The sequence below is a fragment of the Ostrea edulis genome, chromosome 8 (assembly GCF_947568905.1).
Source record: "Ostrea edulis chromosome 8, xbOstEdul1.1, whole genome shotgun sequence".
Classification (NCBI taxonomy): Eukaryota; Metazoa; Mollusca; class Bivalvia; order Ostreida; family Ostreidae; genus Ostrea; species Ostrea edulis.
The window spans coordinates 15,904,102-15,920,845 of record NC_079171.1 but is presented as its reverse complement, the minus strand read 5'-3'; the positions used below and the strand labels follow the sequence as shown (position 1 = coordinate 15,920,845).

Sequence of the window (16,744 nt, the reverse complement as noted above, 5' to 3'; positions counted from 1 at the left end):
TGCATGAGGGAGATAATCCTTAATTTTGAAATGAATTTCTAAATTTTATAAGACCAATTAAATATACATCCGTATTTTCAAGCTAGTAACGAAGTACTTAGCTACTGGGCTGTAGAGAACCTCGGGGACTAACAGTCCACCAGCAGGGGCCTCGACCCAGGGGTCATAATGTAAAACTTATACGGTACCAATTTTGATGCACCAGATGCGCATTTCGACAGATGTCTCTTCAGTGATGCTCAACCGAAATGTTTGAAATCCGAAATAACTATGAAGTTTTAGAGCAAAATATAGCCAAAAACAGCGTGCCAAAAAAGTGGACCCAAATTCGTCCAAGGATAAGAGCTATGCATGAGGGAGATAATCCTTAATTTTGAAATGAATTTCTAAAGTTTATAACAGAAATTAAATATACATCCGTATTTTCAAGCAATTAACGAAGTACTTAGCTACTGGGCTGTAGAGACCCTCGGGGACTAACAGTCCACCAGCAGAGGCCTCGACCTAGGGGTCATAATGTAAAACTTATACGGTACCAATTTTGATGCACCATATGCGCATTTCGACAAATAATGTCTCTTCAGTGATGCTCAACCGAAATGTTTGAAATCCGAAATAACTATAAAGTTTTAAAGCTAAATATAGCCAAAAACAGCGTGCCAAAAAAGTGGAGCCAAATTCGTCCAAGGATACGAGCTATGCATGAGGGACATACTGTAAATGTATTACATTTGGCTGTGTATTCTATTTAGCGCCTTTGGTGGAACGCAGCTTCCGCTAAATCAAGTACATCGCTAAATGCCATCCGTAAATCTAGATGTTTAATGTAATTCAGGAATGCGCTAAATCAAATCTAGCTAACTTGTTGAAAAAATGATTTCCGCCAAATATCGCACACGCCAAATGTAATACGTTTACAGTAATCCTTAATTTTGAAATGAATTTCTAAATTTTATAACAGCAATTAAATATACATTCGTATTTTCAAGCTAGTAACGAAGTACTTAGCTACTGGGCTGTAGAGACCCTCGGGGACTAACAGTCCACCAGCAGGGGCCTCGACCCAGGGGTCATAATGTAAAACTTATAGAATACATTGTTTTATATTGTAATTCAATATCAGGCAATTGATTATATTACAATGTGCAATAAAAACCATAAAAAGAAGAGTCAAGACTTAACTGTTTGTGTAGAGAATTCTGTGTTTACATTTGTTTTGATTTGTGTATATAATGATTGTTGGTACCTATTTCAGCTCACATTATGTTTGATGACGCATTCAAGAATGGGAATGTAAATGAATACGTGGAAACGTTTGCATCCGTCATGAATGAGGCTGCAAGGTAAATATCCAACATGGTGACGGGGTTACCGTTTGAGCGAAATCACTTGTAGATAAGCGGATCCAGAAATGTTCCCTATCAAAATGGATTCCACATTTGTAGGTCCAATTGAAACTTTGGATATGTATTATTTTACAACTGAAAATGCGTATATTTACAAATAAACATGCATATTTATTTCCTACGTATCCCATTGATGATGTGTTCGGAACCTCTTTCCCCCACATATGCGTGCCTGACATGCCTCCATCAATGGAATTAAGATATTTGATATGAAAAAAAACGGGGGAAATCTGCAATGTACTGAAAAATTACACAATAGGATAGTAAAAATGATAAAAAATAACAGGTGGTGATTATCTTTAAAATTCATCTAATGATCAATGTATCTATTAAATTTATCAATCATCAATATATTCAAATTTATTCATAAACTTAGAATTAATCAAGTTGATAACGACCATTTGTTGAAATGATTTCAAAGTTAATAAAATGATAAATTTCTCGGTCATAGTATAAGTGGCAAGGTTGATTGTATTGTCACATGCGTGGAGGTTAAATTCACCCTTTAACTTCCAATTTAATTCTGCCATTGCTTCAGTTGTATTACGTCAAACCTTAGACCGTGGCATAACGTATCTATCATATCCCCACAGTACTACATCCCGTTATACATTAAGCCTTATTCGGGCAGTGTATTATGTAGGGAATCACAAAATTACGATGGAATTTATATACTTTCAATAATTTTGTAATCTTAAGGAAATATGATTTTGTAATATCCCCGCCATTTTTGATGAGGTACTTCTGAAATTGTGACCCAAAAATTCTGGACTAATGCATAGCTTTAGCCCGAACCTTTTCGCGCGCTTTGGTCATTAGCGTTAATGCATTATGTAGTACATGCACGAACCAAATCAAATGTAAATCAATAAATATCGATATCAAGTGCAATTAAACATAGTTTAATTCTTGTGGATTTTATGTAAACCTAGTATTGACTGTAATACACGTATGTATACTAGAAAAACTGCGCAACATATCTACGAATGTTAGTCCAACAAATACACTACACTCGAATATAGACAACCTTCCTTGGAATTCAATACAAATATACATGTATCAAGGGCGTATACACCATTTGAACTAAATTTTTAAATTTTATTTTCCCATTTGTAATGTTTGTAGTGCTTATCTAAGGTATTTCTAATGGTCAGCAAAACACTGGACGTCAGCTGTTGTGTTAAAAGTGATATACATGTACAGCACTCACAATTCTTTGCTATGTAAACAAGGCTCGTACTATGTTTTTGTTGACATATACATGTAGATTGCATAATAGAAAATATCATGTTTAAAACAAAATGAGATGTTTAATTATGTTGATAATCGGCTTTAATTGAAACTTTTACTAGTATATTTAAGTTATGTATAAACAACAACATGTCACGAGCCTTGTTTACATAACAAAGAATTGTGAGCTCAGTAATTCTCTTGTACCTCGACAACTGACACTAGAATTTAAGCTGACCACTATGAATACCTTAGTTTAGCATTTTAAAACACGTAACATGAAATTTGAATTTTTTTAAAGCTCAAAGCATGTCCCTTTAAATACAAATATACCATCCTTAAATACAAATATATCGTTCGAAAATACAAATATATCTAACTGAAATGCATTTACATCATCCTTATATTTCCCTTGAACACAAATCTATCAACCTCTTGAATCACATGTATATTAACCTTGAATCACAAATATATTAACCTTGAATACATGCATCCACGTTGAATCCGTTTATTGAATTACAGTTCTGTTCACTCTCAACCAATTCAACTAGAGAAACCAATTATAATAGCAACGAGTTATGGAGGACAGGTCGTCTACAGAATGCCTGGGGAAAATTTACTCTTCATTCATCTGAAAGATAAGAATAGAATTCGACATAAGAAGAGGTGGTCTCAGGTGTGTTTCTTATTTTACATGGGTCCCATGCTGATTATCAAGAATTATCATATCTATATCACATGTAAAGTGTATGATTCATGTTACTGTACACTTTTCTTTGATTCTCTTCATATTTAACGCATATGGCAACGACAACAAACTAGCGAAGTCGTGCGTTGATGCAATGTGGATATACATATATATGTACAGCATTACATTGACAGTGTTTATCTTGTTGTCAACAGGTGATGTACTTGTATTACTTGTTGGGATATCGCCTCACTACCGAGATACAAAATGAAATAGAAACAAAGTCTGATGACAAGAAGGGAACTACAAATATCAATGAGTCATTCAAAACTAAGGTTTGTTGTTTGTTTCACAGAATATTTCATTCGTTCTGCTTATGGTCAGTTTTTAAATCGAGGCAAGCTACTGACAAACAAGTTGATGATACAGGGGAAGTCAGCATTTCGCAAATTCTATGGTCGTTATAACGATGTAGTTCATCAGTACAACCTCGCATTGGGTCAAATGTTGTCTGACGTGTTTCATACCGATTGTTAAGCCGTTCTTGGCACATTGAGTTTGACTGCAGATAACTCCGTTTACCTGATCAGGATATAAGGCTCACGGCGGGTGTGACCGGTCAACAGGGTATGCTTACTCCTCCTAGGCACCTGATCCCACCTCTAGTGTGTCCAGGGGTCCGTGTTTGCCCAACTATCTATTTAGTATTGCTTATAGGAGTTATGAGATTGATCACTGTTCGTTATCTTCACCTTGCATTCATAACGAAAAGTCACCAGATGTACATGTTGGTGAAGTACCACAGATATAATTTTAATATAAACACTATTTCATTCAATTCCAAATGGGAGTAGACATTAGGATAAACCGATCTTAGGCCTAGCTCCTCTCACACAATGATACTCAGCGTGGGTTCCTGATGGTTTCAAGACCTGCCGATAAACAATAACTATGTGTTTGCAGCTTTCATAAAAAGGATATGAAGAGAAATTACCATCTGCTCTAATCACTTAGTTATAAAATAAAACATATTCTAGTGTGCAGTTTTAGCTCACATGACCTGAAAGCTCTAGTGTGAGTTTCTTATCACTATTTGTTAGACGTCCGTCTATCTGTAAACTTCTAAAAATTTTATTTTCCCCAACCACAAGATTTATTTCACCCAAACTTCCTACAAAGCATGCTAGGGTAAGGGGGATTCAAGTGCGATAATTAAGAATTAAAAAAATAAAAAATAATTGTGGCATCGTTTATAAAACGTTTTCATCAAATCATCCGTTAGTAAAGGGGATTTAATTTAATTTGTTGAAATGAAAGCTCATGCCTTTTTTAAAGGGGATATAATCAAGAAAAAGCAAAAATATGGTAGGATCATTTACAAATCTCCCCAAGAACCACTGATACAGAAAAGTTGAAATTTACATGTCTTTCTGACATCACTGTTCGTTATCTTTGCCTTTCATAGTCTAGATTCAAATTTGTTCGAATATTTGCAGTTACTTGATAAGACAAATCTTAAAAATCTTCCCCCAAAACAACAAGGCCATGACTACACATTACACATTTTAAGCAAAACCTGGTAATACAGATTCAATTTTGTTCGCATTGTGTCCCCCGGGGAGTAGGGTGGGGCCTAAATAGGGGGTGAACGTTTTACATGGGGATACATAAGAAAAAATTCTAAAATTATTCTCAATAACAGCAGGGTCATAAATAATCATATTAATATGCAAGCATTAAGCATCCTCAGATGGTGTTGATTGGAGTTTGTTCAAATCATGACCCATGAGTAGGATGAGGCTACAATAAGGGATACAAGTTTTACATGGGGATATATATAAGATAAATCTTTGAAAAATCTTCTAAAAACAACAGGCCATAATTACCCATATTAATATGAAACCATTCTCAGGTAGTTGAAACCAAAGTTTGATATCCTATTTTTATTATTTTATTCTTATCCTTTAAACAGAACATGGTAGAAAAATGTAGATATTATATTTTGAAGGCCGATAACACATTCCTTCTTGCCTTGGATGGGGACGTTGATTTCACTCCAGGCTCTGTAAGAATTCTAATTGATCGAATGAAAAAGGATCAACGAGTCGGCGCTGCGTGTGGAAGAATTCATCCTATTGGCAGTGGTATAAATCAATATTGCCCTGATTATGAATTTCGTTAACTATAACTTAAGAAACATAAGATTGTTGAATTGAATTGGTCTTTCCCCTTTCAATGACAGGGCCTATCGTGTGGTATCAAAAATTTGAATACGCAGTTGCACATTGGCTCCAGAAGGCTACCGAACATGTTCTTGGATGCGTTTTGTGTTCTCCGGGATGTTTTAGTCTTTTTCGTGGATCTGCATTGATGGATGATAACGTGATGAAGAAATACACGTTATTGCCTCTAGAAGCTTCACAAATCCTTATGTACGACTTGGGTAGGTTTGATTGCAAAGCATGAACCTATAAAATTATCCGAGAATAGAAGTAATTCTCTATTTCTACATATTCATTTTTTAAAAGAATCATTATATAGGGCTTAACTTTTAGATATCATTTTTTACTTCAAAACTTCAAACAATTAAATTTTGTTCATTGTGAATCTGATAGTTTTTATATACAGAGAAAGTCACCACTATTGTGAAATATTTAGCTTATGATACAATACATGTTTCCCCTTATACTATTAGGTGTGAAATATTTTGATTATGATACAATAAATGTTTCCCCGTATGGTATTAGGTGTGAAATATTTGGATTATGATACAATAAATGTTTCCCCGTATGGTATTAGGTGTGAAATATTTTGATTATGATACAATAAATGTTTCCCCGTATGGTATTAGGTGTGAAATATTTTGATTATGATACAATAAATGTTTCCCCGTATGGTATTAGGTGTGAAATATTTGGATTATGATACAATAAATGTTTCCCTGTATGGTATTAGGTGAGGACCGCTGGTTATGCACTCTGCTCCTACAGCAGGGATACAGAGTGGACTACGCCGCTGGAGCTGATGCTTATACTTACGCTCCTGAGGGCTTCAAAGAATACTTCAACCAGCGAAAGAGATGGGGACCATCAACACTTGCCAATATAATGTCTCTTCTACAAGATGGCAAACATACAGTTGAAGCAAACGCGAATATCAGCAGATTATACATCATGTATCAGGGTATGTTCTAAGTGGTACATATACTCGAATTTCATAAGTAAAGCATGCAAGCGCCAAAAAGACATTAATAGAATGAAGTTTATATAGTACATCCATTAAGGTGGATTCTTCCTTTAGCGTTTTATGGACGTAAAAGAAACATTCAGATTTGCATTTATACAGCAAGTTAATATATGTTGTATTTATTCTTGCAATGTTCTTAATTGTATTACTAGATATTGCCTCTCTCGGTGTCTTTGACCCCAGTTAATTCAAGCTTCAAAATTATGCCAAAGTCTGTGTAATGTTATAATGGCACTGGTTTCTTCGTATGTTGTTTAACGTTTCATTTGAGAATTTTTCAATTCTTATAAAGACCTCACCATGGGTAGGTGAAAACCCTTAGCATGATCCACAAGACCGCGTCAGATACATTTGTACTTCTTTGTCATTTGCGTAACACATCTCCGTTTTTAATGTCATATCCGAAAGGCCCATACCTCGATCCCAAGGCCACGCACTTGGCGAAAATATAGTCATTACCTGAATCTACAGTATGTAGGTTTCATGCAGTTTTGAGATTACGAATCGAACCCTGGAGCTCCCAGTTGCAACGCTAACAACCCAATTACTACTACGCCAGATCGACTTGTAAATGATAGCTATGCTCATTATGTTGTGAAATTAAATTGTAGGACCGAATTAGTGTTCATTTTCAGTAGGATGTACTGGTGACGTTAGGGCAGAATTTTCGATAATTTTCAATCAGTAGGAATGCAAAAATTGCATGCATACATACCTAAATATTACATTCATTTTAGGTTGCCTGATGGTTTCAACAATTATAGGACCAGCAACAATCCTGATGATGATAGCCGGGGCCTTTGTTTCCGTTTTTGGTCTGACCCTTACAAATTCGTACATTGCATCATTAGTACCAGCGATTCTATATTTTGTCATTTGTGTAACATGCCCTACAAAAATTCAGCTGGCTGTAGCTCAAGTTCTCAGCGGATTTTACGTCATAGTAATGATGGTAGTATTCGTTGGCGTCATAATTACTGCTGTGACAGAGTCTCCATATCATCCAAGTGTCATATTTATCATGGGACTCGTCGCGATCTTTATAATAGCAGCATTGCTTCATCCGAGGGAATGGAGCAATATTATATATGGCATGCTCTATTATGTACTAGTGCCATCGGGATTCCTAGTGTTAATCATTTATTCGCTATGCAACTTAAACGATGTGTCATGGGGAACAAGAGAAAACGCTACGACAACAGATAAGCCAAAAGAAGATGAAGGACTATTTTCCAACATCTTCTCCCCCATCACAAGGCTTAAGTCGAGCCTATCTACTCCAAATTCGTCAGAAAATGACACTCTTCTTAAATTACTGGCTACGATGAGTGATATTGTTGGAATGAAGCGGAATAGTACAGGCCATAATTCAACAGGAGAAGGCCCAGAAGATGCTGTGGCTCAAACTACACCAACGGGAACTCAAGATGAGCAGCAAAACAACAACAAACCGGAAAACAAGCCTGATAAAAAGGTGTGTTGTGAATAGCTGACTGTATTTTATTATGTACTCCTGTGTTTAGTCAACATAATGAGACATCAACATTTACACATCCGCTCCTTTTACAACATAAAAACATTTTTGCACGCGCACAAAAAGAAACATCCGATCTCGTTTAATATAACCTATCCCAGCACATGAATACACATAAGCGCGGAATTAGAGTGCACAACCACATGTTAAGGTTTTCGGTCACCCGAGTAAACTCACGTGACCTACATTTTTGTATGTATTCCAATAGGTTGCCGTGCGTCAACAATTGAACATGTTTAACTTCTTTATAACTACCATTCCAATTCTTTTCGAATTTGGTTTCAATCATCTATGGGACTAGGGGGGCAGAAATTGTAAATATCAGGACTCCTTCACTCCTTGAGTTTGAAGGGCGGGGCAAAAACTCTCAAAATATGACCATTTAAAAACAATATTCTCGACAACCGCACATCTGTAAGAAAAACTAAATACATAGTAGTGTAGAACAAAAAGGCTTCTATAACAACTGTAAATTTCATGATCCCGGGGTAGAGGTTCTGGCCCCAGGGCGGGGCCAAACTTGGTACGCAGCATCTTAATTTAAAACATTGAAATAACGTCTTCTTCAGTGCTATGGACGTTAAATTAAAACTAAATGGATATTTAGAAAGAGCAGTTGACTAACTTACGAAACTTGTAAATTTGTTGATCTCGGGGCAGGGTTTCTAGTATTAATATGGGTCCAAAATGGTCAGTTATTAATGTGTGAACAATAGAACATTTCTAACGTCTTTATAACTACCATTCGAATTCTTTTCAAATTTGGTATGAAGCATCATTGGGACAAGGGGGACAGATTCGTAAATTTCAGGACTTGTGCACCCCTGGGGTCTGGGAGGCGGGGCAAAAATTGACCAATTTTTGAATATTTTGTTTTTTACAACCGCACATGTGTTAGAACAACTAAATGCATAGTATGATCCCACCTCTGGTGTGTCCAGGGGTCCGTGTTTGCCCAACTATCTATTTTGTATTGCTTATAGGAGTTATGAGATTGATCACTGTTCGTTATCTTCACCTTGCATCGTAGATAATGCCGTCTACTACACAAATTGTAAATTTCATGATCCACGGTTAGAGGTTCTGACTCCAGGAAGGGACCAAACTTAAGTGTATACAGTGTAAATGTGTAAACCATTTAAATAATACCTTTGTTTTTAATTGTATTGATACTTAATTGAAACTGGATAAAAATTTAGAAGGAGTAAGTAGTCCTTTACCGAAATTACAAGTTTCATGTTCCTAGGGGGTAAGGGTTTATTACTTTTGTTGAAAATTAGTAATCAAACACGTTTTTTTGTCTAGATTTCATAGGACTTGCGACTATTGATAATTATATAATTAATACTTAGGTGACTAATAAGGCCCGTTGACCACTTTTTATGATATTTTAAAACCTACGTGGTTAAAGCCCAAACATTAAAGGGTATCAAGCCACCAGCAAACTGCATGACTGTATTTTGTGATTTTTTATATTAAGGATGAATTCCATTCTAAAGATACTGATAGGGAAGGAAATTGGACGACATGAACATGTAAAATAACATTTCGAAATTAAACATAAATCGCACAATTAATTGTAATCCTAAAATATCACGATTAATTGTAATCTTACAATCCCTCAAGTAATTGCAATTCAACAATCTCAAAAGCAATCATACTCCAACACCCACAAGTAATTATACTCTAACAGTCCCACAAGGAATTACATACCAACAATTTCATACGTAACTATATACCAACAATGTCAGTCCTGTAGGGGTCTGGGTTAAGATAGGTCCCCAGTAACCCTTGCTTGTCGTAAGAAACGATTAAATGGGGCGGTCTTTCACATTAGACCGTAAAAAGCGAGGCACCGTGTCACAGCCGGTGTGGCACGATGAAGATCCCTCCCTGCTCAAAGACCATAAGCGCCGAGCATAGGCCTAAATTTTACAGCCCCTCACCGGCAATGGTGATGTCTACATATGAGTGAAAAATTCTCTAAAGGGACGTTAAACAATATACAATCAATGAATCCAACAATCTCACTAAACATACTCCAATCTCAAAAGTAATACTATTTGAAAAATCGCACACGTAATTATACACCAATATCCTCACAAGTAATTATACTGAACAATCTCACAAGTAATTTTACTCCAACAATATTACAAGTAATTACCAAATCTATTCTTTTTGTGCAGAGTGTCAGTTATGGTACGCCAGACTGGGTTAATGAAGGTCCCTTCCAGGGGACAGATTTTGAAATGAGAAAAAAGGAAAGCCAATTCTGGAAAACATTTGTAGACAGGTACCTATAACGACAATTGGATGGCTTTTATTACTTCCAATTTCTATATGAAAAGCGTTCATATAGCACAATAATGTAAATGTAAAAGTTGAAAATTACAAAGACGTAAATAATAGGATAGCAAATTGTATTGTTTTATTCAGATATCTGAAACCTTTAGAAAGGGACGAGAACAAAGAGAAACGAGTCCGGGGACAGTTACGAGATTTAAGGAATAATGTGTGTGGCGGAATGGCTCTAGTCAATCTACTTTGGATCGCTATAAACTTCATGTTTCAATTACGAAGTCCGACGGTTGTGACAATCCAACTTCCAGTAAGTTGCCTGTCAAATAGAAGGGGAGAAATAACACAATTAGAAGTCAATTACATCAGCAGATCAAATTCTGTGCTATCTTTATCACGAGATTTATCAAATCTAAAGTATTCATACACGAAATAGAAAACATGCGTGTAATCTTTTAACTTTAAACCGAAAAATAAAATAAGTCCTTTCGGAAAGTGAATTCAGTTTGTCGATGTCACGTCGTAGAAAACAAATTTCTTTAATATTATCATTTCTTCCGCAAAACAAATTATAAAATCCTAAGCGAAAAAGAAGTAAAACCTGGTTAAAGACGTAATTGAAAATTTCTGCTATTTCAGAAAAGCAGTGAAGATGACGAAGAAGAAAATTACGTCATGCGATTAGAGCTACTTGGATTGCTATTTATAGGGTTTTTCTTGATAATAATGTTGATCCAGTTCTGTGGCATGATAATGCACAGGTAAGATCTATGTACAATGTGTTGATATCTGATAATGCACAGGTAAGATCTATGTACAATGTGTTGATATCTGATAATGCACAGGTAAGATCTATGTGCAATGTGTCGGAATCTGATAATGCACAGGTAAGATCTATGTGCAATGTGTCGGAATCTGATAATGCACAGGTAAGATCTATGTACAATGTGTTGACATCTGATAATGTACAGGTAAGATCTATGTACAATGTGTTGACATCTGATAATGCACAGGTAAGTTCTATGTACAATGTGTTGATATCTGATAATGTACAGGTAAGATCTATGTACAATGTGTTGACATCTGATAATCTTATGGTAGTTCTGATAAACATACATGGATTACAGTCACGAAAGCGTCTGCACAATATACTGTAGTACGTCTAGATACAAAGGTACTTTGCCAATACAACCTATCATTGGATCAAATGTTGTCCAACTTGTTTCATACCGATTGGTTGAACGTTTTTGGCACAATTATTTTGATTACGGATAACTCTGTTTACCTGTTTAAGATATAGGGTTCAAGGCAGGTGTGACCGGTCAATAGGGGATGTTTACTCCTCCTAGGCACCTGATCCCACTGCTGGTATATCCAGAGGTCCGTGTTTGCCGAACTCTCTCTACTTTGTATTGCTTATAGGAGTTAGGAGATTAATCACTGTTCCTTATCTTCACCTTTCACGTAATAGTTCCGGGGAGAAGTAGTTGAATTTTCATCAAATAAAATTTTGAATACATGCCGACATGGATCAACTTTTCTCTCATATCTACGTATGTAAGATACATATATTCTATGAAAGAAAGGTATGTAAGATATTTATATCTTTCATATCACGTGGCGTTTATCTTACATATCCCGTGACGTCATAATCAATACACAACTAGCTTGCAACTTACCTCGCCTCGATTGACGAACACTAGCGTCTGCAACGCTCTTGTACAAAAATGACAGATTGTAATGTCCCTGATAATATCCAGGTGTATGTGACCGGACACAAAAATACACGTTCCTTGAACAATTACCGCACACTCAACAATAGTCACAAATTCCTCAAATACCTATGCCATCCTGTACATTAGGCCCTATGCCAGTTCACAGAAACCCAGCCCACACGGTCTATTACTTCTAGGCCTACCTCCACATTCACTCTGTCAACGTCTACTGTCCGTGTCTCAGGTGAAATAAGTGCCTTCAATGTCCATGAGACTCGAGTCCTTGCACGCGTGGAAAACGAAAGTCTAGCCATGTCCATATATCCACCAACAAAAAACACTTGGAATCTCTCTTCACACACTAGTCATTAAATAACTGCTCAATTAATATCAATATCAATGCTCCTCTAAGAAAAAAAACCCCGTGCAGTTGTGGATTCATATTCTGATTAGGTCTGTCAAAAGGACTGTCGAGTTACGTCACGCATCACCCTGATTATTGATTTATTCAAAGAGGAATAACTCTAATACAATTCACTTATACACTCGTCGGCCGATTTTTTGTCGGCAACGTAGTTGCCAAAATGAGGGTCGTAGAATTCGATTCTGGTGTTATTTTTAATGTACAGCGAAAAATTAATTAATTTGGAATTTCTCAAAATGGCGTCGCTAGGCACAAGGAAAACGGAAAACTCTAGAAATATGAGAGAAAAATACTCTCTTATGAGTTGCCATGAAATATTAAGGTGATTCCACCCTCGGGGTTGCAAAAAAGCGGTAAAACCCTCGGCAAAGCCTCGGGTTTCACAGCTTTTTTGCAACCCTCGGGTGGAATCACCTTATATTTCATGGCTACTCATAAGAGAGTCTTTTCTCTCATATCTACGTATGTAAGATACAGATATTCTATGAAAGAAAGGTATGTAAGATATTTCTATCTTTCATATCACGTGAGTTTATCTTACATACCCCGTGACGTTATAATCAATACACAACTAGCTTGTAACTTGCCTCGCCTCGATTGACGAACACTAGCGTCTGCAAAGCTCTTGTACAAAAAATGGCAGATTGTAATGTCCCTGATAATCTCCAGGTGTATGTGACCGGACACAAAATTACACATTCCTTGAACAACTACCGCACACTCAACAACAGTCACAAATTCCTCATACACCTATGTCATTCGGTGCATTATGCCAGTTCACAGAAACCCAGCCCACACGGTCTATTAGTACTAGGCCTACCTCCACATTCACTCTGTCAACGTCTACTGTCCCTATATGTGTCTCAGGTGAAATAAGTGCCTCCAATGTCTATGAGACTCGAGTCCTTGCACGCGTGGAAAACGAAAGTCTAGCCATGCCCATATTCACCAACAAAAACCACTTGGAATCTCTCTTCACACACTCGTCATTAAATAACTGCTCAATTAATATCAATATTAATGCTCCTCTAAGAAAAAAAATGTGCAGTTGTGGATTCATATTCTGATTAGGTCTGTCAAAATGTTTCGCGCTGATGGACTGTCGAGTTACGTCACGCATCACCCTGATTATTGATTTATTCAAAGAGGAATAACTCTAATATCATTCACTTATACACTCGTCGCCGAGTTTTTGTCGGCAACGTAGTTGCCAAAATTAAGGTCGTAGAATTCAATTCTGGTGTTATTTTTGATGTACAGCGAAAATTTAATTAATTGGAAAATTCTTAAAATGGCGTCGCTTGGCACAAGGAAAACGGAAAACTCTAGAAATATGAGAGAAAAATACTCTCTTATGAGTTGCCATGAAATATTAAGGTGATTCCACCCTCGGGGTTGCAAAAAAGCGGTAAAACCCTCGGCAAAGCCTCGGGTTTCACAGCTTTTTTGCAACCCTCGGGTGGAATCACCTTATATTTCATGGCTACTCATAAGAGAGTCTTATAATATTCTTCAACACTTCATTACCAAATAAATTCAAAACAATGGCTTATGGAATGCCATATGAAATAACATGGGATAAATATGGGAATAATGTTTTTGTCTTTTAAATTATGCTGTTAATCATTTAGAAAAATTACTTATTGTTGTATCAGATGGGGAACATTTTTGCATCTTGTTGCCATCACTGAAATTCCGAATCCATTCCGGAAAAAAATTAAAAAGGATCAGCACATAGACATTCTGGAAACATACAGAAATGCGAAGGATGAAAGCGGTTCGACACCGGAAATATCTGAGGAAGAGAGACTGAAGGAAGAGAAGGAAATATTGAAACAAATCACAAATCTACAAGACAAAGGTTTCATTCTTTTCAATGCTTATAGTTGTAAAGTTCAAAAATGATGATCAAAGTGTGATCTGCTCTTTAGATTAAAATTTCAGTAAGTCAATAGGCACATTGTAATACAGGTATGCAATGCTAGCGTGAATGAATGTTAAAAGTAATCGTCAACAAATTATGAGCCAATTGTTTTTTTAATACATTCACAGGAACCAGATACCCTTCCGACCTGCCGTCAGAGGAGACCCTTTCATCCAATTCAAAGCAAAATTCGGTCGATGACAGACCAATTGACACACGTGAACTGTACCAGCATTATCGACAAAACACACATCAGCATATGACGAGAATTAATACAGGACTCAGATACAGAAAAAACGATAAAAACGGATCTACAAAAACAAGACCATTTTTTACAGAAGCGAACAGTAACCAACGTTTTTTATCAAACCGCAATGGATCGACAGATAAACTTTTAAATTATGCAAGCAATGGAAATAACGAAAAAGGTGCGAAAAGGAGAAGAGATGTTCGTGTAAGTGGAGGATTAATGAAAAGGACCCTTACAAAGGCGTTAATCAGACATTATAATGAAACCAGTCAAATGAATTAAAAATTGATACATATATACTTGTCTTTTGAATGGACTTAGATACATTAAAAACTATATGAGAAAGGGTAATCAACGTGAACTATGTTAAGTCTGATAAGACAAGGTCTTATCTGGATGCGCATGAAAACATAAGAAAATTTGTAAATCTGATTTTCCAAAAAAAATAAATAAATTATACCGACTCAAAATATCATGGGATTTAGCTTAGTTTTGCGTTTACATTAAAATTCTACTCAAAGAAAGTGGGCGAATTAGACGTGGATTCGGCGGGAATTAGGGCGTATAAGGTGCCACAATTTCATTGATGATTACATTTTTCAAATTATTATCATTAATTGGTTTCTTTGGGATTATCAAATTGGTGAATCTTTTGGTTTTAACATACTATGTGTCCGAATACAACAAAACGACAAACTGTACGCAAACACCTCATAATTGGCACCTGTTTTTGAATGATTTACTTGTTTCTGAGACGTCTTTTCATGAATTAGAAACATGTAATGAGCGTATTTTTCACAAATGTGTATTTTGCTTCATTTAAAACAATGGAGAGGAAAAAAGAAACAGCAAAATGTGTACCATTATGATATTTTTGCAGGGGGATAGTGCGTCTTAAGATTTGAAACTGTCGTTTTAAATACTATTTTAAAATTGTAACCAATGTAACCGACATTGGGTCAAATGCTGTTTGGCGTGTTTCATACCAATTTTTAGGCCGTTCTATACACACTGACTTTGACTGCGTTTTACTCCGTTTACCTGATCGGATACAATATCAAAAGTAGAACAAACACGAACCCCTGGACATAATAGAGGTTATTGTCAGAAATGGATATGTCATAGAAATATAAGTATTGTCATAGAAATATAAGTATTGTCCAAGCAAAATTTAGCGCGCGTGCATGCGCGTGGTTGTAAGTAATTTGACCATATCGATATGTTGCATGTAAAAGTCTTGATATATAACTATAAGATAACTGAAAAGAAGAAATAAGAGCGAGTCCAAACTAGGAAGTCAAAAACAATACATGAGCATGTACGCGCATGCGTTTCAGCACTTTTAATATCCCCACTTTGTAGTTTGTTTTAGTATGTACTTATGATGTTAATATTATTTCATTTTGTATTCATAGGAGAGGTAATAGGTGTTTAAATATTAGCGAATCAAATTTGACTCCACGTGCTTTCGAGTACGGAAATTTTACGACACTAATCAATAGAGAGTAAAACAAAAATATATCTGCAACATAAAGTTCAACATTATTCATTTTAGTCCATTCCTTGATATTGTCGGACCAGCTCTTCCTCTGCCGACCCGGTCTGCGCCCTCCTTCACAGGATGGTTTTAAAGAATGTGTTATGTCGGATGATATGACCATACCATGTCATCTCCCGTCGTTTGGCTGTCACCAGCAGTGGTTCGTTGGGCCCCAGACTGCTGCTGACCAGGCTCCTCACATAGCCATTGGTCTTGTTCTCTTTGTAAGAGATGTGTAGTAGTCTCCTCAATCACTAAGTTTCAAATGCTTGGATTCTTCTTTTCTACTTCTGCCGTCAGTGTCCATGTCTCACATCCATACAAGAGGGTACAGACCACTAGTGATTTAAAAAGTAGGAATTTTGTTTGGATGCTGATGTTGCTCTTCCATACCCTGTTAAGTCTGGCCATCGCTGCTGTTGCAGAATTAATTCTATTTAGAATTTCTGCTGCGCAGGTGCCATCTCTGGACAGGGTAGCTCCTAGGTA

The 16,744-nt window shown here is 36.3% G+C and overlaps 1 protein-coding gene and 1 long non-coding RNA gene across 4 annotated transcripts in view; one reads left to right on the top strand and one right to left on the bottom strand.

Moving 5' to 3' along the window:
- LOC125661489 (chitin synthase chs-2-like) overlaps nucleotides 1-15,012 on the top strand; it is a 32,189-nt gene extending 17,177 nt beyond the window's left edge. Inside the window, exons 11-23 of one of the 3 annotated variants that reach the window (XM_056147017.1) lie at nucleotides 1,256-1,343; nucleotides 3,159-3,312; nucleotides 3,540-3,659; nucleotides 5,333-5,468; nucleotides 5,567-5,767; nucleotides 6,280-6,507; nucleotides 7,308-8,044; nucleotides 10,291-10,397; nucleotides 10,541-10,712; nucleotides 11,042-11,163; nucleotides 14,197-14,402; nucleotides 14,594-14,617; nucleotides 14,651-15,012. In XM_056147017.1, coding sequence (XP_056002992.1) covers nucleotides 1,256-1,343; nucleotides 3,159-3,312; nucleotides 3,540-3,659; nucleotides 5,333-5,468; nucleotides 5,567-5,767; nucleotides 6,280-6,507; nucleotides 7,308-8,044; nucleotides 10,291-10,397; nucleotides 10,541-10,712; nucleotides 11,042-11,163; nucleotides 14,197-14,402; nucleotides 14,594-14,617; nucleotides 14,651-14,997 — 2,642 coding nt within the window. In that variant the 3' untranslated portion in view covers nucleotides 14,998-15,012. Of the gene's footprint in view, nucleotides 1-1,255; nucleotides 1,344-3,158; nucleotides 3,313-3,539; nucleotides 3,660-5,332; nucleotides 5,469-5,566; nucleotides 5,768-6,279; nucleotides 6,508-7,307; nucleotides 8,045-10,290; nucleotides 10,398-10,540; nucleotides 10,713-11,041; nucleotides 11,164-14,196; nucleotides 14,403-14,593 lie in introns of all 3 variants that reach the window. The other 2 variants (XM_056147018.1, XM_056147016.1) reach the window with 2 other exon arrangements.
- On the bottom strand, nucleotides 10,599-12,686 carry LOC130049439 (uncharacterized). Its single transcript, XR_008797936.1, has 3 exons — nucleotides 12,082-12,686; nucleotides 11,688-11,951; nucleotides 10,599-10,721 (listed from the first exon to the last, which is right to left on the bottom strand). It is a non-coding gene; the product is annotated as an uncharacterized LOC130049439 (long non-coding RNA).
- Nucleotides 15,013-16,744: the final 1,732 nt, after the last annotated feature.